Source organism: Taurulus bubalis, assembly GCF_910589615.1.
Source record: "Taurulus bubalis genome assembly, chromosome: 5".
In the NCBI taxonomy this organism is placed as follows: domain Eukaryota; kingdom Metazoa; phylum Chordata; class Actinopteri; order Perciformes; family Cottidae; genus Taurulus; species Taurulus bubalis.
Window position 1 is genome coordinate 7,525,805 of NC_136593.1, and position 21,864 is coordinate 7,547,668.

The 21,864-nt window shown below is 42.1% G+C and overlaps 1 protein-coding gene across 1 annotated transcript in view; it reads right to left on the minus strand.

Annotated features, from left to right (window-relative positions):
- nav1b (neuron navigator 1b) overlaps nt 1–21,864 on the minus strand; it is a 41,675-nt gene that overhangs the window by 18,252 nt on the left and 1,559 nt on the right. Inside the window, exons 2-4 of the mRNA XM_079217851.1 lie at nt 16,723–16,825; nt 14,152–14,505; nt 140–290 (exon numbers count right to left, since the gene is read on the minus strand). Coding sequence (XP_079073977.1) covers nt 140–290; nt 14,152–14,505; nt 16,723–16,825 — 608 coding nt within the window. The remainder of the gene's footprint in view (nt 1–139; nt 291–14,151; nt 14,506–16,722; nt 16,826–21,864) is intronic.

Here is a 21,864-nt window from a genome sequence, read left to right on the forward strand (position 1 = left end):
CCTTTTTTTGTGGCCTTGTCAAAACAAAAGGACTCACATTTAACACACAACACAACCGAAATCACAGAGTAGAAGGTCTTGGGCTTTCACAAAAAAAGATGGAAGGGAAGCCAAACGCTGTTACAGTATTTCAGCTCACCATAACGGAGGAGCTGCGTCTGGATCCCAGCGGCGTGCTCGGGAGGGAGTTGAGGGAGGAGCTGACGTTGAACTCCTCTGAACTGAGGTTCTCCGAGCCATCACCTTCACCGTCGCTGAGCCCGCTGCTGATGGAGCTGCTCTCGTCCCACCTGAAAAACAAGACAGGGGGACCACTTAGTAAAAAAAAATATAAACGACAGCCGGGTCGATTGTGCAGCGGGGCAAAGCTGCAGACGTCTGAGTTTGAAGGGAGGAAAAAGGCTGGCAGCAGGAGGGACACGTCCATCTGCCGACAGTAAGCTGTCTCCGGAGGTGGCCGCATGCTCACACAAGCAGGTAATTTCAACATGGCTGCAGCTGCTTTGATTCAACTAATATTAAGGCTCCAGACCATATGTTGACCAAAGCCTCAACACCGGATCTTTCCGTATTAATGAAATAATACAAAAATTCCCCACTTATTATATAATTGACTTTGCCGTGTCCTCATTCCAAAACTTTTCTTACATCAAATAGTTTGGATTGTGGTCCCAGAGGTTGTAATTCAATAATTTGGACAAATCCAGACTCTGTGACGGCTCCATTAAATAAATGATTTTGTGAATGCAACTCTAAGCCAAGTGGTGAAAGAAGCTTTTACCAAACCACGAAAGATTAATCGGGAAACTCATAGTCATTAGGAAATGGTCAGTTTGGATTTTTCATTTTGAGCAACAACAAAAAAAACTTTCAGACATACATATATACACACACGCTTCGCCATAATTAAACCCATCCCAGCAAAGCTAGTAGTGTTTTAAGGGGCATTTACATTGCAATCTTTAACTGCAGCTTCAAGGGAAACTTTACAGGATATGCTGATAAATCTTGCTGAATAAAAACTATGGCAACTGACAGCTCTGGGTTTTAAAAAAAGCGGACTGGTATGCTCTGAAGAAGCAGGATGAGAGGAAATCAGAGTGACAGGCCTCTGATCCCTCCCTGACCCTTCCCTCCAACCCCGCAACCAAGTCGCCCTGAAACAGATGCTGCCAGGCCGGCTTCTCGTGTGAGGAAAGCAGGGACCGACCAGAGAAACTGCTCACTGGGCACCAAGGTCTCTGGAGACACAATATTTGAATACATTTCAAATGCAGATCACTGTGCAGAGTTCAACAAGAGGTGCAGCCTCTCAATCAACCGAAACATCACAGGAGGGTGAGACAAGGACTCAGAGGGCAGTTTCAAATTGAAGAGGAAGCCATTTTATGTGCTCTCGAAGAGCAATAATGTCAAGTTGAATTTGAAAATGATATCTCCGGAGAGCTGCAAACGAGTCCAACTCAGATTTGTATAATTACGTTCCCCGTCATTACTACTGGCAACCACAGGTGGTAATGAAATGCATGTTGGCTCACAAAAAAAAAAAAAAGTGGCACAGTGGAGAAGGTGAATTAATAAGACCCTTTAAAGCTGAGTCACTGCTCGAGCTGGATCCGTTCCTCTCCCTTGCTTTTGCGTTCCCCGGAGGAGCTGAAAAAGCTCTCTGCGGCTCTGCAGTCTGCAATTAGCAGAGGCACGGAACATGGAGTTGAGCAGAAAAATACAGGGAGACCAAAATGGATCAGAATTGGACTTAATAACACAGCTGTAGCCGAGTTGTAAAACGGCGAGGAAGCTTAAAACCCCCGACACTTTGGTGTGAAGCATTCTGATGCTCAACTGCAGGGTGACCTCAGTTGAACACGAGCGAGGAGAAACCCTGATTGATTTTTTTTGGGGGGGAACATTTGAAAATGTTTTCACATAGCAGCAATAAAGAGAATCATTTTTTTGATTTACACGAGGCCCAGATGTTCCTGGTATGTTTGAACAATACCACCTCTGTCAGGGGCGACACAGCGGCCATGAATAAGCCCACAGGGATGTCGGCCTCAGAAGAGGCAGGAGGGCCTGTGGGTTGTTGACATTACAAGCCTGAAGTGTCTACTCTCAGAGGTGAAATCTAGACAGGCAGAGGGTGGGAGTACGCCAGCAAAGTGCTTCATATATAGGGTGGCAATTAACTTTTTTGTTTTCCGTGGCGCAGCTCCAAACGTCTCTCTGATTTGTGAGTCTTGTGCTATTATTTGCGTTTTGGGTTGCTGTGAAAATGTTTTGATTTAAGAGGAGACAGGGTGGGGACGATGCAATCACCCCGCAGACTCGGATCTGGATCTCACAGCATCACTAAAAACACACACTCAAGTTGCTGCAGCGAGACATAGATAGACGAGCCAAAAAAACAGAAGCAGAAACCGATGCATGTATATAAGCTCATCCCCCGCGGTGGCTATAAAACAGGATGAAATGGCACACGGTGAGAAGAATGTAGCTTTTCTGCATAAAAGGACAGCGAAGACAAAGCTCCCGGGGTGCATGCCGACGGCTGAGTGAGCGGTGCAGACGTCCTCTATTATACAGATGGCTGTGGTTGTCCTCCCAGAATAAAATGTGTTTCCACAGATGTTGTATCGCCCAGTGCCAAATCACTGTCAACACACGTCCCAGCGCTTCGCACCAGTATTTATAACTTTATGCCAACATAATACACACAGGTATATAACCCTCAACAGCAGATAAAGAAACATTACTCTGCTACTTGCATTTATTCTCTTGTGAGAGTATTCCAGTATATATTTTATTTTTTATTATTTGAGTTGCCTACAACAAAACATCCATACTGTATCAAAAAACAGGTAATAATGTATTAATAATAATAATAGAAGAAAAATGTAAAGCCAACAAATAAATACATCAGCCCGCAGTCTCTTTAACCACAATATAATAATGATCAAATTAAAATAAAAAGCCAACAATTAAATCCATCAGCCCGCAGTCCCTTTAACCACAACATAAGCCCATTAAGAGCACAATAAGAGAAAATGCACACGTTAAAGATGCCGTAAGAAGTAGTTCAGCGTGTCTCACGTCACGTTAACCGTGATGCTGGTCCCCGGTGACGTTACCTGGGCGTGAACAGTACGGTCCGCCGGGCTCTCGGCGCAGCCCGCAGCGGAGGAACCTTCCCGATCAGGACGCGTCCGCTCATTTGTGACCGATTTGAACACAACTTCCTAGAATCGTGCGCGTGCTGCCGGCGTTCAGATTCATATCCTTCGCGAGCAAAAAGACCCTCTTTCTCTTTCTTCCTCCCATTCAGTGAGAAGAGAGGCGCGCTCTGCGGACCGGACAGGCAACACCCCCTTTTACCACAAAAAAAAAAAAAAAAAGGAAAAGGAGGCAGACCCTGATTCCTCTGAGAGATGATGTCCTGCTGAACAGTAACCATAAGGTAAACACGTATTACCTATGTAGTGACCTGACTACTCATAAAGAAATGCTTTTACATGATTTATGTGTTTTATGGAGTCAAATATCTAACTTTGTAATCCGATTAGCCAAAAACATTTTGGAGTGCAAGCATGCAGTTTTACCTCAAATACATCTAGTAAATTAAAGGGGCATTTTTCCAGTGAGGTTCAGTTAAGCCCTCATAAGACGGAGGATATTTTTTGTGGCTCTAGCTCTCCAGTTTAAAAAGAAGAAGAAAAAAACTATTACGTCATCAGGGTTGACTCGGCTTTGGTCTTGAGACTTTAAACAGAGAGCCGGCCTCACAAACCGAAGGTGTGGGGAAATGAAGCGTTTAGGAGTTACATGATGGGACGTGTAGGATCCAGCTGTTTGTAACTTGACCCATACCGGAGACTAAAAGTCAGGATGTCTCCACCTCTGCTGCTTTACAACTTTACAACAACTTTATAAAAGGTGGAATGCTAAATTACTGGAGTACACCTTGAAGCTAGATGAAGCATACAACAACCTATTGTATGATGAAGCCAATTAGCTTATATCCTGCAGTACTTGTCAATGAGCCGGCTATAAGTGGGGTTGCGATGCAAGGGTGGTAATAAGAAGGGCTCCTTCATCAGTATAAAATATAATTTAAGTAAAACATTTTTAAAAAATACTATAATAAGCCTAATTAGCTAGGCAGTAATCAAGTGGTATTCAGAGGCTGCTCATTGTCTGCTGTAGGGAAACCAAAGCGATACGTTCTGGACAGATGTTGAATGCTGTTTATTGCTCGTATGAAACACCTTAAAAGTATAACTGATGTCTCAAGTGAGTCTGGAGAGTGATCATCAGGGTTTTAAACAACGGATCTTTAACAGGAAAACAAATTGAAAAGCCCAAAATGAAATAAAACGTGTTCCATCGTCATTCCTGCACCGTCTCGGGCCGAGCTGGAAAAACTCCGTCCAAGGTAGAAGTCCTGAATCACTGCGAGCTCGAACCGCAAAGCCACAGATGACACGAGGACCTCCAGTGAGGCATGAGCAGCCTCGGAAAACCTCCCTCCCCCTCTCATTAGCAGTGGAACAGTCTCACAGGGATGATCTCACCACATCTCAGCTCCGTACACCAACTCCTCCAGGAGGTAAAGGAGGTCCCACACCCTGTTCACATCTCGGGCCAAAATCGGATCAGTGGACTGTTTAAGTCAAGCGTGACTTATTTCGCTTCAGAAAATGTTGGGGCCAAAAGATCGTACGCGCCAAGAATCTGTTGCAGGAGATCCATTATGAAGCAGATAAACGCAAAGACGTGGGAAAGTTCATATTTCAAACAAAAGAACTTATTTGCCCTCGTGACGTGATGCAGTTTTCGGCTACCTCAGTTTTTTTTTCCCACATTCGGCCACATCTTATGGAATTTAACTGTGGTTTTCCTTTTTGTTTAAATGAAACAATTGTTTTGTTGTCAGTGTGTGTTAACCAGACATGCAGGCACTTCTCAAAATATCTTTCACAGAGCGAGAGGCTCGTTTGACAACAGATTGCTGTGTCTGCCTCTATCTGCTGTCACTCTGATCAGTGCATCATCATCTGAATAAGAGCCACGCTTCTCCACAAACTACCGCACAAGGGAAATGTGTTTTGTCGTGTATTACATTTGCTTTTGATTTATCAGAAATATGTTTCAGATGAGTCGTTGGGGGGTTTATGGGTAAAAAAAACGAAAAACACACACACGCTTTCCTCCAGGGCTGCTGTTCGTGTTCCTCGTGAAGTATTCTTTAGTTTCCTAAACATATCCAAGTACTTTTGCTGAGTTTTTGATTTGTTTTGTTGGAATTTACATTCACCACATGTTTCAAACTGTTAAAAAATGCAATCGTAATCGGAAAGAAAACACCTTTTCGCTGGAAACGTGATTTAGAATTCAGTTTATTAGACTAAGCGGGCTTCCCTGCCTGTTGCTCTTTTTGTTTTGCTATAAATAAAAAAATACTTACAAAATACCTTGTTAGAAAAAAAAATTGGCACGCAAATGCCTTTGACAAATGATACAAATTGTTTACAGTCTCCTGTTTATCTCAGCCGGGCCACACAGAGTGGATCTAAAGAGCCTTGAAGTCCTGTTTGTGCTGTACACTAACAGCTGTCCTCCACTGATAACAGAAGGGCTCGCGTCCGAAACATCCTTAGCATGTGCTGCTAGTCGGGCTATTTACGAACTGTTAAAATGGAGATCCGACCCATCTGTGGGTGGTCACAGATCCATCATGAGGACCTTTGCGTTTGCCGGCGATAAACACATTTCATGATCTGACCTTCACTGCTGTGGCTTTTGATCTATTTGTGATGGCTGCCTCTGGCGCAGTAAACTGTGCTGCAATATGAGAGAAATATTTTGGAGACGAAAAAAAAAAGAGGGCAGAGACATCAAGACTTCCCAGGAAACTTGTTGGTGTATTTTATATGCTGCTCTTTGGGTGATAAAGGCCTGGCTCTTCCAAACCGCGTTATTTCCAGTTCATCCTGGAGGTGTTGGATGAGATTTGAGGTCAGGATTCTGGGACTGTCTTGAACACCAACTGTGGAAAAACACTTCCTCATGGGCCTCACTTTGTGCACAGGGGGGAAAAGTCATGTTGAAAAAAAAAGAGAAAAGAAGCCAAAAGCATGAAAACAGGCCATAAATTATAGTACGTGGAAATATGATGAATCTTCGAGCCACAGCCACTATATTATTCATCGAGGAAAATAGTTTATAATCAATAAGAAAACATACATTCTGAGCAGGTGCAACTATATTCAAATAAATACTTTCACTTAACCCTAATAAAACAACATAATAAACCTGGATGAATCTGAACTTTCCATGTGGTGTCATGACAATAGATTTCCAGCAGGGGGCACAATGAGTCAAAGCTGGGCCTCCTATAGCTACAGTTCAATGTACATGCTGTGTAAAGGTGTATTAAAAAGGAGGCACCACTTGGCTTTTAGAAGGAAAGAAAAACATCTCTTCACAGGATTGATTTTGAAGCCTTTGATGCAGAGAAAGAGCCGACATTCCTCTGCTCAGAGGAATCCGATTCAACGGTACAATGTGGGGGATTATTTCAGAGAGACAGCATCACAGGCTGTTTAAGTATCATTATTCAAAACAGGACGACAGATTATAAAGCCGGAAGAGCTTTACTTCAGCACATCTCTGATCTTCCCCGGTGCCTAATTTTGATCCGTTTTGAGCTTGACCGTATAGCTCGGGCAAATAGGATCGGGCGTCACCACAGAACAGCGGTGTCTCGCTGTAGTAAATGGGTCTGAGTGCATGCACCATCTCCGCAAGGCCCCAGAAAATGGAGTCTTTCTGATTATTGGACTGGAAAATGAATGTACAGTCTGGATCGGCCTCAGACAGGAAACTGTCTCCCCTCCACAGCCACAATATAACTGATGCACACTTCATCCTGAGACCCAGAGTCTCACGCGGTGCCACATTTTCAGACTGAGAGTCTGGAAAACCATGTTGTTCGGGGATCACGATGCCGTATTGTCTTTGGGACCTGTGTCAAATTAATATCAACTTGATTGACATGGCACTCAAACACAGAGTCACGCGGATTCAGTATAAATACAGAGTTGAAGCGGCGCCAAATCCGACAAAGAGCAGAATATTAATCTGAACCCACCAGACTTCATTAGCCATACTTAAAGCAGATAATCTGCCACTTTTGTACCGACTTCAAACACACGCAACAATGAACGGAGAATGATGGATTAACATGTTCCACGTGATTCAGATTTATAAAAAAAAAATAATACAGTGAGTCAAAACGGTATCATATTGTTCCACCTGGAGGGCCGGGTACTATGCACTGGCGGGATCCAAACTGCACATGCAGACGACCACACGCAGACATGATACAGGGGTGATTCATACTCCCTGGGGTGCTGCTGTAATGGTCCATTATTCACGTGGCTGAGGATGCTGGTGGAGGCAGGTTTTGGAGGTATGGGAGGAGGGGGGGCTTCTAGATCCAGTTCTTTACTGACCCTTTGGTGGAAAATGAGAGTTCCATATTGACCCCAGATGTGTCGTAGCTGCTGACTGTGGGAGTCTCAGTCTGGGTAACAGTAACAGAGTGGATGTTTTTCATTATGGCTCTTCCTTCAGACATTTTGCAACATATTCAGATGACAAATGAACTAAAAACATTTCAAAAGTGTATGCCTGTATCCGTGTGTGTGTGTGTGTGTGTGTGTGTGTAGTCTGCAGAGGGAAGAAAACAACATCCCTTTTGCAGAGCAATAGCCCATGAAGGCCTGACCCCGAGTGGTGGCCTCACTAAACTGTAATCCCAGCAGCGCCTGCAGTGAACCCGAGCAAAGAGGCCACTACTACATTTTTGGTGCAGATGGGTTTAAGTGGGTCAGAAAACGTGTGAGGCTTCAATAGTTCTGCGAGCGCTCCGTGACTATGGAACGGTCCAACCCGGGCAGGCAGGAAAGGGAAATTGACTGCAGACTGCCGGAGGCGCAGATCCAGGATCAGATGACTGCAGCGAACCCTTTGTGCATTACAGAATGTGGTCGTCGATACACAAAAAGTTTCCACGAGCGAAGCTGTGAAACTACAAAAATACTCACTTTCATACTGTACATGCCAACCTCACAGCAGATCCACTCAGTAGCGCGGGCAAAGCTTTATTATGGTTACCATGGAAATGACATTGCAGGAGGAGCAAACTAAGCCAAGGGCTTATCTCCGAAATACAGTAGTGAAGGCGAAGATAGCGATGGAATGCATTCAGTGCTTGTGAGGGGTAGAACTGTAGTAAACCGGAGTAAAGGTTTTTTATTAGTAAAAATTAATTTAGGTGGTTTGTTCTTTTTGGGTCAATCATACAGTATTCCAGGTCAGATTTCTGAAAGAAACGGCTGCAATTAAATCATTTTCTACAACCAGTGCTACTGTAGATCCTGGCATTACCAGGATGCAAATACAATAGCTTTACAGGCAGACAGCTCTCCCCCACAATGCCAATTATAAAACAATCTAGTTAAGTGGTTAGCATGCTGTCTTCACACCAGAGTGTCTGTTTCTCTCCCATTTTCTCTGTCTATGTTTCTCGCTCTCTCTCTCATTCTCTCTGTCTATGTTTCTCTCTCTCTCCAACGCACACAAAACAGCAGTTGATACACATGTAAACACACACACACACACACACACACACACACACACACACACACACACACACATCTTCCACACATACATCCGTTCAGCCGGTATCACACGAGGCAGTCCATCAGTCGGTCAATGGAAGACGGTTGCCATGGCAGCACATCCCGAGCCATGTTGCCGCATGATCACTGGAGTGATGCTGCTGAAGCAGCCTCCTTTCTCTGCTCCGCATTGCTGCTGTATAGAAACACAAAATGGAACGGTCCCGGTCCCGAGATGTCCACAAAAAAAAGCTGCTGTCACCTTGTATAGGACAAGCTATTTTTGGTTCCCCTGCACCTCGTCTTCATCCAGATGTAATCTACTGTTTATGCATCAGCTATAAACTAGTATAAACTCTGACTTGTTCTGTGTCATGTGTGAGACCGTGAACAGCACATGGTTCCGCCGTGACATTTTAAACATTTACTTGATGAATAAAGCATTTTATTGAAATTCATCCTGTACTATGAAAGAGATTTGTGTCTCCGAAAACCCACTCTGTAGCATATCTATACTATATTCTTTACTAAAAGTAAATAACCAGATTACATTTGGAATGAATGCACTGTTATATACTTTCACCGTATATTTATATTTACCGCAAATTAGCACATGTTCATTATAGACAATTCTCTGTATTATTGAACAAATTAATGCATGAATATAGTAAGAAAGTAACTAAGTAATTATTAATCTGTCTGTCAGTCATCTAACAGGGTAGAGAGATAAATGTATACTTGTGTAATGTATATATGTAATGTGGGTCGCTCAAACTGAGTTACTTACTGAGAATTATCACCCGACTGTACTTCCCCTTCAGCTCGTCAAAGTGTGTTAGCATCAGTAAGCTGTCAGTAAGTTTGTTTTTTCCAGTGGAAAAGTTACAATGAACTGACATCACATGACCTTCACAGCACCAAACGTGGCGGAGCGTTTTCGCAGCTAACTGACCACGATGTTTCTCTCAGGAGCCAAAACGGAGCTAAAAGGAGTCATCAGGTGGCTCCAAATGTATGCTAACGTTGCTTTGCATCTACTGGGTGTTTAACTAGGCAACTACTTTCTAACACGTTCCTCAAATTGATTTCATGAAAAGATAATACAGTATACAGTATGTTACAGCATGTGCAGCTGAACAAATCTGATAATCTAGTTATAACTGTATGAATAACAGCAGTAGTTCCAAGTTTGGCTACTGCACAGACCAAGATTAGCACTGAAGCTACGACGAGAGGAATGAAGTCAACCAAGCGGTTTTATACATCTTGCGATTTAGAAGTGACTTTGAAAACCCACCCAAAGCTAACTTTTCAACCAATTGAAGTTGCATTATTTTGTCCATCCACTACAGGTGCAGCATCAACATGTCAAAGTATTCAAGTGTTTCAGGTTTTAAAAGAGGGTGACGAAAGAAGACATGTCATGTTGTGGAACAAAAACGAGCCTAAAAGTGAGGCGTGACTTCAGCTTGAGGCTTTGCAGTCATCAACAGCACTTCACTTTGGAGCCAAACCAAGTTCAGACAGATATTACATTATATCTTCACATTTAAGAGTTTTCAAACTGTTAATCTGCCAAGATAAAACGTAAATCTGTCAGATACAATCGTTGGGTTTCAGGGAGATGGGCCTCTTGTGAAATCACATGTTCTGCTACAAACATTAGGCTCGCATTCATCCCATTAACTAAATGACATTATGGAAAAAATAAGTAATTTTCCCACTTAACATCTGCCTTTGACATGAAAAGCTAACCTGCGCTCACACACTATGCAGGCGAGTGCCTGTAAAACATCAACCATAATTGACTGACCACCACTAAAATGACACTGAATGCTGAATAGTAGTCGTAATGTATATACCAGATATGGAATAAAACAACCATACAGAAGCAATATAATCTGATTACTGCCCGACTCATAAACCAGGGTTTTAAATATGGCTTGCAATAGGATGATATCATGGTCATGGTGAAACGTTGCCAATATGTTTTCAAGAATGTAACCACAGGAAGCAGTTATGATTCTTGACGCGGTCAGACGTGGTCACGGCTAAATAAGGTGTCACATAACGCTCATGAGACAGAAAACTAAAAGTAATCCATTCTTTCTACATCTGAGGTGAGCTGAGCTGAGGTGAGAACCATTGAAGATGCTGAAAGACTACTGTATATAATGCAATATAATAAAACTATCCTATGATAATAAATATTTCAACATATTTTACTCTATGGTAATATGTCAGACTGTACTGTGTAGTGATGTAAGTAGAAGCAACTTTCAATATAATTTAATGTGTTATAATATAATGCAACCACCACATAGAACATCATGAAAATCTCCCCAAATTACAAAAACAGCTAGTAATACTTCCCAAAACTCCAACCACCAATAATCAATATAGTTTATGCATCAACATTGAATCAAATTACTGTGTGTAATGTGAAAGGAATTGATTGTAGTGACGAAGATATGTCACATCCTAAACAGCAGAGATTAAGAGCCTTTATTAACTCACTGCTTATCAACCTTACGACCTCCAGCTGGTGCTGGAGGTCGTAAGGTTGATAAAGTCATTTTTCAGGGAACAAGCTCTTCTAAGCAACAACCTAGTTACGTCAGAGATCTTCCAACCTCTAGTGTCCAAAAAGTGACAATGCACCTTTACAAACGGTTTTATTTATTGTAGATCTGTACTCGTAATGATGGCAACTGGTGACAGATGAATGGTCCCAGCTTCACAGAAGCAAAACAGGAAGACTGCATTAATTATGAATAAAACCGGCTACTTAAATACTTCTTTCCCTTAACTGGGCCAAACCGGATTACCATTGAGTTGCGTGTTGCTGTAGAGAGCTCTGCTGGAAAGATGGAGCTCTTGAGGAGACTGAGATGTATGTGGCATCAGAGTATTGACGAGGCAGACACACAGCAGCAGTGATTACTGTCAGTGTGTACACTTTGAGCCGTAGATAGCCAGTCCTGTCTGGTGTGGGTGAATCAATATCCATTAGACGGCGAGCATGGTGCTGCAGCTCCATCCGTTAATAATAAACAACATGCATTGTGCCTTATTATTTCACCAGTAGACGTTTGTCTCGTTCCACAAAGTTTTAAGCGTTACAAGCGTTACTCATTGAAAGCCACAACAGCATTATTGATTGTCAAGAGGTCTCAATCTCTCGAATTTAGGGCTTATTTCAGATCAGTGAAATGCATGAACAAACCGGCGCTCCAGTGTAAGAAAAGAAACGGCACAACCTCGCCATACAGTCGATTACCAGCTGGTTTCCATGGTTACGCAGGGGGAGTCTGATCTATTTTCAAGAGCTGGCAGCTAATGGTTCTCAATGAGCTGAAGTGTGAGTGTGTGACAAGGGATGTACAGTAGCAATGAAAATGTAACACAGAATTTGCAATTGGAAAACCGCGAGGAAGAAAATTAGAGCAAGGGCCTGGCTTCAAAAAAACGGATTAACTAGTTATCTGCACCACAAGGTTGTTGGTATATTTCTAAAGGGAGGATTAATTCTGGGTGTAGAGAGCAGCTCTCCAGTATTCCTGCAGGAAAATCAAGGATGCTTTCCACTGAAACTAATGCAAACGCAGACCACCAAAGCATGCAAATCCAAGGGGTTCCCACAGTGTTGTATCTTCCAAAATATAAGCATGCAACCTACTCAAGGTCAGAGAGAAAGCAGCCCCCAGGGTGTCTATGTATTGTTGTGTTTTGGCAGCCACAATAGCCTGTAATAACTCGTGTGACATTTCCATGTATGTACCCAAACACACCCATAATCCTCTTGGTGTAAGTGGTAATACTCTACAGCAGAGGCCGGTCGTACCCATCAGGATGTCTCACAGCGCGTCTCCTTGAAAGCATGTTTCGGCATTGTTGACTCCGAAGGCCTAACGCTGCGCATGATGCGTTTTTAAAAACACGGTTACATAAAATCATTGGCAAACTTGTGTGCCTCCCGCATCAATTTGAACCACCGCAGTAGATGCAGCTGATGCCGCGAGAGACAGAGTACAGGGCAGATTTAAATGGATTTCGAGTGCACGGATGTTACTGTGAGGAATGGACCCACATGACATAATCCCTGTTTAATCCTAACCTCATCAGGTTTCTGATGTCTGATCTCTTTCCCCTCCAAACAAACAAAATTCGAACCGTCAACACATGAAGCTCGTCGTCCATTTTTATTCAATACAATGCCCCTTTTTATTTTTTTTATCATTCTTGGTAGGTATATCATAATGTCGTTCTGATTCTCCTCGGCTACACGTTTTGACAGAATTTAAAATGACCCATTTTCAAACTTTCTTTTCCGTTGCTCTAATTTTTTACTCATCTAAATGTGCCTCGTTTCTTTTCTCGTCGATACCGTAGTAAGAACGTGACCTGGCTAGCAGGGACAAGCGAGCGCTCCAGGGGCTGAGCTTAAATCCCACTGCATGTGCAACAGCGATAAAGCTGCTAAATCACACTGGAGAACTGTCCTGGATTCTCTCTCTCTCTCTCTCCCTCTCTCACTGTCAGCTGTCAACTTGGGAGAGGGAAGTAGATACGAGGGATGTGAGAGGAGGGAAGCAAGGGTGAAGGTAAAAAAAAAGAAAGGGAGGAAAAAAACAGAGAAAAAGAAGGAGAACAAAAGGAGGAAGAACAAGAAGAAGAGCTTGAATAAGACAAAGAGGATGGTGACGAAGAAGAAGACAAAAAAGAAGCATGAAGAAGACAAAGAGGAAGGCGAAGAAGCAAAAGAACAAGAATAAGAAGAGTGTGAAGAAGACAAAGAGGAAGGTCAAGAAATATCAAGGACAGGAAGGCGGAGAAGAAGAAAGAAGACAATAACAAGAAATAGCCAAGTGTGAAGATTCCTGTTCTGAAAAAAAAAATATATATTATCTAATTGAAGCAATTTGTTGCTTCTCAACCTGTTGACAAAATCTTCAAAGACTCAGGCGCTGAACAGTTTCTGCCTCACAGATGAGGGAGCACTTATTGTGTAACTGAGAGGACACCTGATGAGTTCAAGTCCTCCGCTCAGTGAAAAACTTCTGAAGGCCTTCTCTCACTGTCAGCAAAAACAGCCTCTGACAATGTCACGGGCACTGTGAGAAAAAATAATAAGAAACGATACCAGCAGAGACTGCTGATGAAAGCTCTTTGATAGCGCAAAACATCAGATAACAAGACAAAGCAGAAAGCCCCGATGTCGGCATGAAAGGTCTCACGAAACCACTGTTGAGTGTTAAAACGCACAACCCCCATGCAGCCTAATTAAAATCCGGAAAAGCAGCAGGACACCAATCAGCGTATTGCTTCCTGCGAGTAAAACGAAATATGACAACAACTCCTAGCTGACCTTTTTAAAGTCACAAGGTGGAGGCCTGAAGGAGGAACCAGCGTGCAGCCATCTGCTGTCACTGATTGGTCCAGTTTCAACCTCATCTCCCGATGCTCTTACCCATTGGCCAGGTTGTCGTCGTCGTCATCCGGCAGGCTCTTTCCCAGAAGGTCGCTGTCGCTCAGGTAACCGGACTTGAGGTCGGCGTCCTCCAACCCTTCGACGAGCTCGATGCGAGACGTGCTGGTGAGGCGGCTGGAGCAGCGAGCCGGCATCGTCTGGGCCGCGTACTGGGAGCCGGTCTTACCCCCCTTGTACCCGCCGCCTGTGGAGGACGGGGCGTCGCCCGCCTGAAGACGAGGGCTGGACTGGCCGTGGCGCCAGGAGAGAGGCGACGAGCGGTTGGACAGGCTGGATATGCTGCGAGCGTTGGTCTCGTCGCTGTCGTAGCCCACATTACTGCTGTCCATGCAGCTAGAGCGACACACGGGGGGTGAAAGGTCAGTGTGTGTCAGATTCGTACACATTTAGCCGACATTCATGTCCGGAACGACACAAATGCGACCGGAGCACCCAGTGAAACGTTCGTCTCGCTCTGTCCTTCAAAGAAACCCACAGTGGCATTGAAACGTGGCCTCTTTGAACCCAGAGACAAAGAGATGGACGCTCCGATATCTCCGTGTTAACGTGGCAAAGGGTAACTCTCTCTGGCTCTTTGAGCAAGACATTCATTCACACACACCAAGGACTTTGAATGACTGGGCTGTCGTATCAGGGGCCACCTCTTTCCCTTATTCTGAGCAGAGTGTATCACTCCTGTAAGTGGGTCAGGGTTAGAAATGTCCTCCAGATTGGCCGTGAGCGTCTTCTGTGTCTGCCGATTACATAACTGCATGTACCAACTCACCCAAATAAATATTGCAATGGCTACCGACCGTGGGAGTATTTTTATCCATTGTTGATGGATAATTCATCAGAATACAGGCTAACTGGTGCCACTCCAGTACTGAACCTGACGGAGGGAACATTTCTCACGACTGAAGATATTTATACCAGTGGATCTCAACCTTTTTTCAGTGATGTACCCCCTGTGAAATATTTCTTTTAGCCGAGTACCCCCTGACCAGTGCAAAGCATTTTGGGTTGAAAAAAAGATGTAATATACAGCGCTGTGCCATCAGTCTCTGATTTAATATAGAATATATACAATTCAGTTTATGAACACTTATAATTATTGAATATGTATTAAATAACCATTTTTAAAGGATTTTTTAAATGGATGCTCATTTTAAATACATTTAAAATAAAATCTCACGTACCCCCTGTAGTGCCCTCACGTAGCCCCATTTGAGAAACACTGAATTACACGATATAACTATACGGCTGAGAATTACAATATGTCTCCTCAAGCATCCAATGACAAGGTCTGACCGATACCAAGGGGATGATCGCAATATTGCACAGAGAAGGTAATGGAGTTAATAATGATTGTTCATATCTAATGTATTTCACGTATCACTTGGGCTGAAATGGCCATTTGATTGCAGCCAGAGAAAACTGTTCAATCAAATAAATGGTTTTATATTATAAGATATGATCACAAAACCATTTTTAGACTGATACCAATATCAGAAAAATATGGTAATGATTTATTTTTCTTACATTTTTGTTAAGGCTCTCTTAAATTAGGTCATATTTGGTTATAGTGACCAAGATGTGTACTATTATTATTTCATTTCTGACCTCTAGGTGGCAAAAAAACATCAAAACAGACTGGCACATACACAATTACCAGCTTATAAAGTTGATGTATAAACAACTGCGTAATTACACATTCACACATTACACAATACATTTATTCAATAATCATGTTTTTCTATAAGTTTATGATTTTACTGAACTTGCAGCGATGGTTTTGGTTTGCAAATGTCTCAAGCTTTCTTCCTCATCTTATCAGTAACTCTGATGTTGGCCAGGTAGCTTATCATTGGTTAATCAGCACCTTTTTTTGCAGGAAGCAGATGCCTACATGAGTTAATGAACAGCGTAGACTCACTCAAGCTAAAACAGGTCAAAAAGCTTCAAAGAGCTGCAGAATTGAGGTAGAATTTCCTATAAAATCTGCACTCTGGCTGATTCTTTCAAATTGCACAGAAAATAAATTCTGTGTTCATATAAAAAATACTCATTAATGGAGGTTTAAAGAGATACAAGCCAAATGTTGTTCCTGCTTGCATTCATAGTCCACAGGATACTACAACACAACTTTTTATGTTCAAATGAAAATACCTGTCCTCCTCATGCTGTGGTTGTTGCACCACTTTAATGTCTGGGCCTTTTGCATATGAGAGGCAAACAGAGAGATTCCTAGAATGAAGTCATGGCCATGAAACAGAGACGGGCTATTGAAGAATGATGGAAGCCAGATGCGCACCAGGTGGAAACCCTCACAACTGTTTACACGTTATTGTGTTATGTATCGATCCAACGGGCTTTCTGTTGCTTGTTCACATGTGGGGTTTTTCTCCCCAGTTTAAACAAAAGACAGATTATTGCTCCGGGTTTTATGATTTCATGAACAAAACATACACTGCCTTTAATTATTTTTTTGTAAAATTAACCAGTGGTGTGGGAGACAGCATGATGAGGCAACATAAAGTTTAAAAAGATGCAGATGCAGAGAAAACTTACCTATGACTGAGCTGAGAGCCCCGCAGACTCGACATCGTATCCTCCAAATTCTGGCGGAGGTCAAGGACGTTCTGCACGGTCCGCTTCCTCTGGGACTCGGGGTCTGAGGGTCAGTCATGCAGAACAAAAAGGTTATAAAACATTTAGAGTGTCAAGATGAAGCTCAGACACAGCTGCTGATTCACTGTGGTTTGTGTTTGCGTATAAAGAGAATTCATGCATGCACTCACGCACAAATATTTCTGCTTCCACATGCATGTGTTCTGCACTATTTGTGTCTGGACTGATGTGACAGGTGTTGTCTTTGTTAGCACACAGCCAGCAGCGTATGTTCACATCATTAAGCAGACAATTTTCACTCCACAGGCTACCCTCACCATGGTAACATCCACTCTACCCCTGTGCTGCACCGGCGTGATGCATCCCAGAAAATGAAATACTGAAAGGTTGCATCTAACTTCGATTGCCCACCAGGGGGATGCATTCTGACATTTCTCTTGTTTCCTTTCTCTCCGGAGCTTCTGTTTTATTGAGCATTAACTCAGAGTCATTCAGCTGAAGTTGTCGGGCTAACAATGAGCTGAACTGCAGCCAGAAGGCCTTCGCTTGCAGGTCAGCTTATTTGGACAGCGCTGCGTGCGATGTAAAGTGCGCAGTCAGTGGGTCATGACTGTGTCAAATCAATATTACAGCACAATTATGTTGTTTTGTTAGCTTTAGCGAATGAGAGTAACCACCCTGTCTTAAAAACAAAACGAGATTGGAGCTTTCCACAGCAATGAAATAGTAAAGAAATTAACATTCGGTGCATTGGCTGGAATATCTTGAAGTCATTTACAGGGTGTGTGAAGGGCATCAATATCACATGCACACATTTACACACAGTTCATACACACAAAGCACATTTGCTTACATCCTTCTTGCAATCTAGCACCAGAGATATAGGAGTCCAAATCTGCACTGAAGGCTGGTTTATAATAGAGCCATTGATACACTAGCTGGTTTCAATAGCATCCAAATACATCAAAGTTATGGCCTTAATGAAAAATCAATAAATAGTCATCTGGAAACGTGTGTACATGAATATGTACAATATGCACAGTATTTTATGATGTATGAGCCACACTAAATGTAAAATATTATGTTGTTGGAACTTGTCTGGGCTCAGGTTTTATTAGCTTCTTTGAGCACAGATTATATACGTAATGCAACTTTATTTATACAGTAGCAGATATTTGTCAGGGCTTCTAAGACTGATTAGAAATACAAATCTAATCATCTGGGAAGTCAATCGCTGCGTTCTTCACTTACAAAAGCATTGCTTCATTCGCTATTCACCAACAACTATTTACACTTAATAGTTTACTCTTTACTGAGCATTGCAGATATATTTTTGGAGACAAAATGATGCTGATTAAAATTGTGTGTCTGTCACATGACTGTTTTGCATGTATAAAATGAGATGTACTGCTTTATAGGATTGTTAGCAGAAATTAGACACGACAGAAAGTCAAATAAATGGTGGACACTGTGAATATAATGCAGTTTTTTGTAAAAAGGGACTGATTTCATACACAGCCTCTTCCACAATAAGTATCATCAATGTTCCAAAAATGTGCTTCGTGTTCCATTAAAAGCAATACAAGTATTCTGTGTTGTGTTCACACACAAGTAAAATATTGTGGTTTCAATAACAGTGTAATAACAGTGTTTTAACAAAAATGCTGCAAGTGCCTAAACATAATCATTAAAAGTGTAATGCTATAGTTGCTAAGATGATAATTTGAATAACAATTTTATATTTTTGCAGTTGTCAGTTAACATGTTGCTGATATATTCTGTATACATTTTTACAACATGTCAGATATGTTAATAATTTCTTTATTATGTTGATTATTATTTTTTTATTCGTATTTATCAATGAAAGCTAATTGTATGTGAACGTAATTTCTAGGAGGCGGGGTTGCCCCAGGGAGTCTCCACCTCTCTCTTCCAACGTATACTTAGATAGGAACAAGCTTCCTGTGGTATAGAATACCAAGGCTAACTCAATAAAGTTCCACACTTATTTCCACTGTAGTCCTTAAAAGTCCTTGAGCCTCGCAATAAATCATTTAGTCACAGCACATCCTCATCCACGAGCCACATTCTAATTCTGGCACACTGCTCACTTATTTATGATGAATTCCTGGCGAAAGTATTCAAACCTGCATCCTGGACACAGAGCATACATCCGTATCACATCTGTATGTCGGTCTGGCCTCAACCAAAGACATTCTTCGTCGACTAACACTAAAGATTTTGTCGACTCATCGATGAGATTTAATCAACAGATCTGAAAGACTGAGTTTCTCCTCAAAGCATGAAATGAAAGCACCACTTTAAATCTTGCGTTTACCAGAGATGTGCTCATAAGTTTCTTGGAAATAAGTCATTCAGCATGAAACCAAAAGCATTAAAAACACAACTAACTGACTCACAAGATCTCAGTTGACTAAACAAATCAACCGATTGGTCGACTTATCGAGTGAGAGGGGGCAACCCTTGTTGTATGCATTATTCCCTGTGTTGCTGTGCAGTGACTGACAGTCATCTGGCACCCTGCATTGCAGTGATGCCTCCAATACAGAGCAGGACTCTGACAGAATACTAAAGCAGATGTGAATCAGGAAAGACCGATGCATGATGCCACAGGAAGTGATCTAAGTCAACACGGGCAGATTAAAGTATGTAGTAGTGTTGAAAGGCCTGAAGTTAATAAAAACAAACCCTGCTAAATCAACAATAAAAAGGCCCTAAATGATGACCCAATTAATTGAGACATTAGTACAATTGCAATCCAAATGTCCATAAACAAACAAGCCGGTTAGTGAGAGGAACGAAGGTCTTTATCAATTTGTACAGTTCATTTTAAAAGCCTGTGTCATTGGATCAGAGTTCACATGAAATCCGACAAATTTCAAGCGTTTCTAGAGTTTCTAACAATGGCTAACAAGCGATGCAGCGAGTAAATACAGATGGGGAAATAATTTGTTCACTTCAATAAAAAGGTAACACACTCACAGTGATGTCATAGATTGCTCAACTCGATCATGCAGTCATGACTTTTTCGACTGAGGTCTTAAAATTGTCATCAGATGTTACTTGACTATGAGACTGTTTTTGTGTTTAAAAGTGTTACGTTAATCTTACTGTACCTTTAAGAGGCAACATTGAATGACCCTTAAATGCCTGTATAGCTTGAAATAATGCAATCCACATTCTACTATGGTATAGCTGTCGGCGATTGCTACGTTTGAGGTCTTGCAGGACAGATCACATACAATTACAAATGAAGTTTGCTCGTACCCGGCTGTCTTTTCTACTCTCATTTTCAGCTCCCCATCTATCGTTCTAATGACCTGGAATCTATGTCATAGTGCATTCATCCTTTTCAAGAAATGGATTTGAGGCTAGTCCGTTTCCATTTGTTACACAGCAGACAATTGCTCTGCGTGAGAAGGAAGAAGACTTCAGTCAAACAGAAGTTGCAAGTATTTAATGAGATTATCGCAACCACAAACTAAAAGCACGAAAGCTCCGCTTGATCTGAATGCGAGTGTTTTATTATGCTGTGTTAACTCGTCTTGTGATGAAGACGACGTTCCACTACTGTACGAGAGCCGCGGTGCACAAATTTACATGGCGAGTTCAATAGATGAGCCTGTTAACTACTTCACGTCATGTTGGGAAACAAGGAGACCCTCTGTGGTCATAAATAAAAGCATCCTTTCAGCCATCATATAATGAGATATGCTGCAGAAACAGAGCACTATATTAAGCTGGCTTCCAATGTATAGCAGGCTATGAATAAATAGATCTATTTATAGTAACAGGGCCGCCCACATGCCGTCAGGATAAGGATAAAGGTTCCAGTCCACTATGAATGCAACACATTAATATATCATTAAAGATCATTTTCTTTATCTTGCTGATCAATTTAAGTCAATAATCAGTGTTGTGACCGTTTCCCGCCTTGCATCAACATGTTTTGTTATCATTATGGCTGTTTTTCCCTTTCATGAGCACAAAAGCACTTGACTGGGATTATCATCTTAAATGACAATGAATAATTCATTAAGATAATTAACTCCCCTTTTTGAGGACGAATTACTTTGAATTGGTCTTGAAAGATCATGGAGGTCAAAGAGTTCCAATGAGGCGAAACGATGCATCGGTTTGAGGCATTCTGCTGCCATCTTTATGTAATTAGGTTAAATAAAGCAGCGTGGGCGTCGTGCCGGATTCTGCAGAGCTTTTGGAAATGTTGATTGTGGTTTCACACCCAAACACTTCTGATGTTGCTCTTCTGAATATTGTTTACAGTCTGTAGTTGACTTGAAGTGTGACTGATGTGACTGATGTGACTGATAGACGTCCATATGGGCTAATGAGGCATGAATAACAGATTAAAATCACCCCAGATGTGTTCATTAAGATGCAACTGAGAACATGCTCTGCTGATGAAACTGGAGCAGGGGAATGACAAATAATTGAATGGTACATGAGATGCTTGTTGGTGAATGACATGCTTGAACCAGATTTGTCAGTGATAGGATTTTAGGAATATGAATTAAAGCAAAGCTCTAACGCTCTAATCTTCCAGTTCTTGGAATTGGAACACCTGCTATCAAAAATGTCATCAGACACCACAAATATTGACATACACAAATGCAGTTGTATGCATTAAACAGATTAATGTTCAGTCTTTCTTTCCGCCTAAGAGTTACTGCAACATATTTGAGGTCTGAACTAGGAAGTCTAAGAAGTCCAATAACCTTGGAGGGGAAACTGAGAGGAAAACTGAATTCTCATCGGATCATAATTAGATACAGACAGCACCTGCAGCTAAACAAGGAGGCATGCGTTAAAACGCAAAGAAAAAATGATGGAAGCCATCCGAATCGCCGTCACGTGATCAATACAGATATTATTCATCAAGCTCTCTCCGACTGATGAACCTGACCTACACCTCCGGAGAGAAAGCCATTTTCTCTGCCGTAAACCATCTGGGCGCTCGACAGATGAATGGAGCTGGGAGGAGACTAAATACGTGTCTGTGAGCCTAAAATGAATTCAATATGGCATGCCTTCTTTCCCCAT